The sequence below is a fragment of the Sapajus apella genome, unplaced genomic scaffold (genome assembly GCF_009761245.1).
Source record: "Sapajus apella isolate SASKATOON/1434 unplaced genomic scaffold, GSC_monkey_1.0 scaffold34, whole genome shotgun sequence".
In the NCBI taxonomy this organism is placed as follows: domain Eukaryota; kingdom Metazoa; phylum Chordata; class Mammalia; order Primates; family Cebidae; genus Sapajus; species Sapajus apella.
The window spans coordinates 15,452,006-15,458,692 of NW_022436974.1; the positions used below are offsets into that span (position 1 = coordinate 15,452,006).

The 6,687-nt window shown below is 39.0% G+C and overlaps 1 protein-coding gene across 1 annotated transcript in view; it reads right to left on the reverse strand.

Annotated features, from left to right (window-relative positions):
- CCDC83 (coiled-coil domain containing 83) overlaps positions 1 to 6,687 on the reverse strand; it is a 52,657-nt gene that overhangs the window by 13,431 nt on the left and 32,539 nt on the right. Inside the window, 1 exon segment of the mRNA XM_032295932.1 lies at positions 4,463 to 4,531. Coding sequence (XP_032151823.1) covers positions 4,463 to 4,531 — 69 coding nt within the window.

Consider the following 6,687-nt stretch of genomic DNA (forward strand, 5'->3'; position numbering starts at 1 on the left):
CATGTCACTGCATTCCAGCCTGGGCGACAGAGTGAGACTCTGTCTCAAAAGTAAATAAATAAATTTAAAAAATAAAAATAAAATAGCACTTGAACAACACATGCAGGTTTTTTTTTTTTTTTTTGAGATGGGGGTTTCACTCTGCCACCCAGGCTGGTGTGCAGTGGTGTGATCTCAGCTCACTGCAACCTCTGCCTCCTGGGCTCAAGTGACTCTCTTGCCTCAGCCTCCTGAGTAGCCGGGATTACAGGTGCCCACCACCATGCCTGGCTAATTTTTGTATTTTTAGTAGAGATGGGGTTTCACTATGTTGGTCAGGCTGGTCTCAAACTCCTGACCTCAAGCGATCCATCTGCTTCAGCCTACCAAAGTGCTAGGATTACAGGTGGGAGCCACCATATTCAGCCAACATGCAGGTTTTTTCCAGCCAAACACAGATAAAAAATGCAGTATTCCTGGGGTGCAAAACTCATATATACAGAGATATATATCATAAACATGCTATAACCCATGCTACATTCCATAACCTATGCTATAAACATGGGTTCTGCAGGGCTGACTGCCAGATTTGAGTGAGCTTGGATTTTGGTATAAGTGGGAGTTCTGGGACAAATCCCTTGAGTATAAACAGGTGTGACTTAACTCCCAAGTTTCTGGCTTAAGTGACTGAATAATGGTGGCATTCTTAAGTGGGACAGACAAAGTAGGAGAGGAGGCAGTTTTGGGAAAAAGGGAAGATGCAGTCAGTTTAGGAGTTTGAGAAGTCTGTGGTGCAGTTAGGTGGTTTCACAGCTGGTTGTCGAATATGTGAGTTTAGAGCCTGGGATTGAGAACACTTTCAACTTGGAAAGGATACTTTCTAGGCCCGCAACACAATTATCATCCTCAGACACTTCTTCCCTGGTATTCTGGGAAGTACACTATTTCCTGTTTTTCTCTTCATCAGTTTACTTTCTTGTTTTGCTGAAGTATGTGGTTAAGTAAATTCCTGAGAAAGCATGCGAAGCATTCTGAGCCTTTGCATTTCTGAAAATAGCTTTATTTGTCCTTAATCTAGTTTAGCTGAGTATAGAACTCCAAGTTAAAAATAATTTTTCATCTGAACTTTGCTATTGAAAAATCAAATGTCAGTTTGGGTCTTATTCCTTTGTAGTTAACTTCACTCCCAACCCTACCTGCTTCTGCCAGAAACTTTTAGGATTTTCCCTTTGTTCTTGGTGTTCTGAAAATTCATGTCCTTTTCAGAGCCCTGAAATTTCTTCTGTTATTTCATTGATGATTTCCTTCCCTCTGTTTTCCCTTTTTTCCCTCTCTTTCTTTTTTCTTTTTTTGAGACTCTCTGTCACCCAGGCAGGAGTGCAATGGTGCGATCATAGCTCACTGAAGCCTTGACCTCCTGGGCTCAAGTGATACTCCCACTTCAGCCTTCTGAGTAGCTGGGACCACAGCTATTTATTTTTTGTAGAGCTGAGGTCCTGCTATGTTGGTGAGTCTGGTCTTGAATGCCTGGGCTCAAGCAATCCTCTCACCTCAGCTTCCCAAAGTGTTAGAATTAAAGGAGTGAGCCACTCCACTGGCTCCTATTCTTTCTTTCTGAAATTACTATGTATTAGTTGGATATTGTACATCTTACATTAGTACTCTGTGTTTCTTATTTCTCTTCTTCCTTTTTTGTTTGTATTGTGGTCTTCCCTGTTTTGAGAGTTGATCTCTGTTCTGTATTTTATTTTATTTTTGAGACGGAGTGCCAGTCTGTTGCCCAGGCTGGAGTGCAGTGGCTCGATCACAGCTGACTGCAGCTTCAAACTGCTGAGCTCAAGCAGTCCTCCCACCTCGGCCACCTGGGTATTTGGGACTATAGGCACTTACCACCATGCCTGGTTAACGTTTCTGTTTTTTTATAGATGGGGCTTCACTATGTTGTCCAAGCTGATCTCAAACTCCTGGGCAATCCTCCTGTGTTGGCCTCCCAAAGTACTGGAATTACAGGCATGGACCACCATGCCTGGTCTGTTTCCTATTTTATATTTGATTTTTGTTCTGAAAGCATCTTGTTTTATAAATAAAATGCCTTCTACAATTGAAAAAAATATATATGTATATTTTCTCTATATCTCTATATCTCTATATATATGTGTGTCTATGTATATATATATATACACACACACACATAGAGAGAGAGATTTTTTATATATATATATATATGTATATATATATATATATATATATATAGAGAGAGAGAGAGAGAGAGAGAGAGAGAAGGAATTTCACCATGTTGCCTAGGTTGGTCTCAAGCTCTTGCAGTCAAGTGATCTGCCTGCATTGGTCTCCCAAAGTGCTAGGATTATAGGTGTGAGCCACTGCACCTGGCCAGATTTTTTTTTTTTTTTTTTTTTTGAGACAGGATTTCACTCTCTCTCCCAGGCTGGAGTGCGATGACAGGATCTTGGCTCACTGCAACCTCCACCTCCCAGGCTCAAGCAAGTCTCGTACTTCAGCCTGCCAAGTAGCTGGGAGTAACTATAGGCATGTGCCACCTTGCCTGGGCTAACTTTTGTATTTTTAGTAGAGACGGAGTTTCGCCATGTTGGCCAGGCTGGTCGTGAACTCCTGGTCTCAAGTGATCTGCCCGCGTCAGCCTCCCAAAGTGCTGGGATTACAGGTGTGAGCCACCAGGCCTGGCCATGTATTTTTGGTTATACTAATAAAAGACCTTCATAGTTAGCTAAATTTTTTTCCATTTCTTCTACAGTTTTTGTTGTCATTGTTTACTCTTTATTTTGTTGTTATTAGTTCACTTGGTCTTTGTCTTCTGTTGTGCTAAATGTACTCAAATGCTTGGTGGTCCTTGGATGTCTATTTATATTTAAGAAAAGTCTGGAGAATGGCATGGATTTTCCCCACCACTGTATAAATAGGTCTGTTTTCATATCAAATTTTTCCTCTGAATGGGAATGTGGACTGGAGACTGTTTGTGGTATAGCAGGAGGTGTGAAATGGCAAATCCCAAAAGATGGGAAGGCAGGAGTGGGATATTAGTTTGTGGCTTCCTAAATGCCAACATAGGAAGGATTTTCTGTGGGGAACAGAAACATCTAATGTCTACACTAGAAACCTTGGCCTTTATCTGATAATTTGTTTAGTGTTCTCAGAGGACAGTTATCAGGCTGTTAGTTCAGGACTAAGCACTTTGGTGGTATGTGAGGGAAATAGTAGAGGGTGATGGTGCATGCTTACTGATATAGATGTTCCCTGTTCAGACATCAAGTACTCCTCTTATTTTCTGCTCCAGTTCCCATTTCCACCATCTATAGCACATACAGACTCTGAGTAAAAGAATCTCCTAGGTTTCCGAAAACGCATTGAGTTTTGCACATCCTCTGTAGTTCTCTTGTAACATCTGGCCCAAGTCATAGCTTCCTGTTTCATCCAACAACATACCCACACATCTGCTTTTTGTCTTTCAGAAGATTTCTGACATCTCACCTGCTAGTTAACTCTTCTTGTTCCCTTTGTGGATGATTTCCTTTTTATTTTTTTTGTAATTTTTACAATTGTATTTCAATGGGCCCTCAGGAGAGGTAGGATGCAGCCTACCGTCTTGAACTACAGTAAACAGTTCACAAAGGTTTTAACCTAGCTGCTTCTTTCACCTATGATCTAAGCTATTTATTTGATTAATCCCTTCAGTGAGTATATCTATATTCCATGACATTCATTCATTCAATAACTAATGAGCACAGATTATTTATCAGGTGCCATGGATATATAGTTGAAAAGATATACCCTGCTCTTTGTATTAATGAGACAGATACATAAATAGACAACTTCAACATATTTTAGCAAGAGTTACAATAAAGCAAGAAAACGCTGGAGAAGGAGCACCCAGTATTTCCTGGGGGGATTACAGAATGATTCACAAGGAAGTTGATAATCAAAGTCCATGCCTGAAGATGAGTTGGAGTTTTCTAGACAGATGAAGGTAAGGGCAGAGGACTGGCATGTACAATTTAAGGAAAACAGTATAGTAGCTCATCGTAAAGAATTATCTGGTTCAAATGTCAGTGGTACAGACCAAAGGAGGCCATGTCATTCAAAAGAGGCAACTTAACCCAGCAGAGAAAGAGCTTAGAATGGTCCTTTAGCCTTGCCTCATCTCTCAGGAGGAAGTAGGCTCATGAGGGAGACCAAATCAAGTTTTAGGACATAAAGAAACTTTGCACATTTGAGTTTACTGTGTGAATCGTAAACCTCAACATTTTTTCTGGTTATTACTGAGATTATTTATGATATTTGTTGAGTAACAGCTTATAGTAAGATGAGGACTCCACTTGAATTTTATTTTGTCTCAGTCAGTCATGGTACCATGCTTTGACCATGACTTCAGTTCATAATTAAAAGTCATTTCCGGTTCAAAAAAATGAGAATGAAGGGATTGTTTGTTTTCGTAAATTCCACTTACCTCTTTTTTGAGCCAGTCATTCTCCCAGATCTCTAGATAACTGCCCTTGTCAATGAGCTTTACAGCATTCTAAAAGAGAGTTTCTGGATTAAGGAAGAGTTGTCACATGCTGATTCACAATTTTAGCAACAGTGATGCACAGTTTACCTGATCATTCATTTTAGATTGTGTCTGCAATTACTTTAGGAACATACTTAAGAACTTTTGATTTGGTTGTTCAATCTTTACTATCCTATTATATTGCTTTTGCTGATTTACACTGTCAATTACAGGTGATTTGGAGAACTGGACAATGTGTAACTGACTATTAAGTTGACCTCCATTGTGACTGAATGTGACTGCCATGGTGAAATCATGTTTCATAATTAAGATGGTTAAACTGCAGTCATCAAACATTCTTTAAGTTTTTAATCACAGATGTAATCCAACATATAACAAAAGCACGAACAGATTACTGTCTTTTTAATTTGAAAAAATTTTGCATGTCATTAATCACAACATGCATATTTGTAAATCTAACAGCAAGTAGTTTCAGGGTAGCAGGCTAGATAGTCTCCTGAAGAAAGGCATTTCAGATAGAGAAGACAAAAGTCTTACTTTATCAGTAGGGCTATAAAATATAAATTTATTTTCAATTATGTGGATATTGAAAAGAATTTTATAATGAATAACTAACTGTATTTCTCTGTGAGAGGCTTTTATATGGATACCATGGTACAAATTCAGTATTTAGTAACTGAAGGCCACAACCAAAAGAAGAGAAATTAAGAAAAATATTCTAGATCATAAACATGAACAGAAATGATTTAAAAGTATGTTAAGGGCAAATTTTATCTTTAAAGTATTTTATTTTATGTTTTTTGAGATGGAGTCTCACTCTTTCACCCAGGCTAGAATGCAGTGGTGTGATCTTGGCTCAGCGCAATCTCTGCTCCTGGATTCAAGGGGTTCTTCTGCCTCAGCCTCTGGTGTAGCTGAGATTTCAGGCATCTGCCAGCACACCTGGCTAATTTTTCTATTTTTAGTAGAGATGGAGTTTCACCATGTTGGCCAGGCTGGTCTTGAATTCCTGACCTCAAGTGATCCACCCACCTTGGCCTCACAAAGTGCTGGGAGTACCGGTGTGAGCCACTGCACCCAGCTCTATTAAAGTCTTTAAGAGTTGAAAGACTTGCCATAAAAATATTGCTTTAAGTCATGCTTATTAAATTACAAGTGGACCTATATTTCTTAGGAACCAGGAACTTTTATACTCCAGTTACAGCTAATAATTCTAGTTTCTTCCAACACAGAATTTCATTTGGACAAAAGCAAGAAGTAGCTCCTAACTGAAGTTAATTTGCTAATGGCTGTATTCACTAAGAGTGGATGATGATTTCAACCTTAGTTACACATTTGAATCTCCTGGAAGCTTAGAAAAGTCCAGAAGCCCACACAACATCCCAGGGCAATATATCAGCCTTCGCTAAGGGTGAGATACAGGTATCACCTGGGTTAAAAAAAGTTTCTCAGGTGACTCCAATGTGCATCTAAGGTTGCAAAGCACTGGATTATAGGATATTGAACTGTATGATAAAATAGCCAGCTAAAATGAGGAAAAGTCATTCAAGCATGTGAGTGTTTGGCATTCTGTGGAGAAAAGAAAATGGTATAGTTTAGTGATTAGGAGCAATGATCTGAAGGAGTCCTTCTAAAATGAATCTCAGTCTTCCCACTTGCTCTGGGCAAGTCATAAAACTGTTCTGTGCTCCAGGTCTCCTCATTAGCAAGTCTCTACAGCTTACTGGATTGCTGAGAGACTTAAATGTGAAATGCTTGAAAGAGTATTTAGAATAATCCCCATGATATATACTTTAAGTCATATGCTTATTCGGCCTATATATCCACTTTTAATCATCTTAACTATGGTCAGATTACTTAATGGTTGATTTCACCATGTGAGTGAGTCAGATTCACTTACAAAGTGGCTGAATTGCATGAGCAAATAAATTGGCGACCAGTTGTCCAAAACCTTCTGTATTTGTGTAAATTAGTAAAAATAATGCAATAAAAGAGTAAGAATACAAGGACAACTGAACCAACAAATAATAGCAACTGAAATTCAGTAAGGAACCTTTTTGAGAAAATAACAGATGTTTATGATTCTGAGAAAAGAATGTCCCAGATGAACAGACAGTCTCAGTGGGGGATCTCACCGATTTTGAAGATAGTTTGAAGAGAGGTCA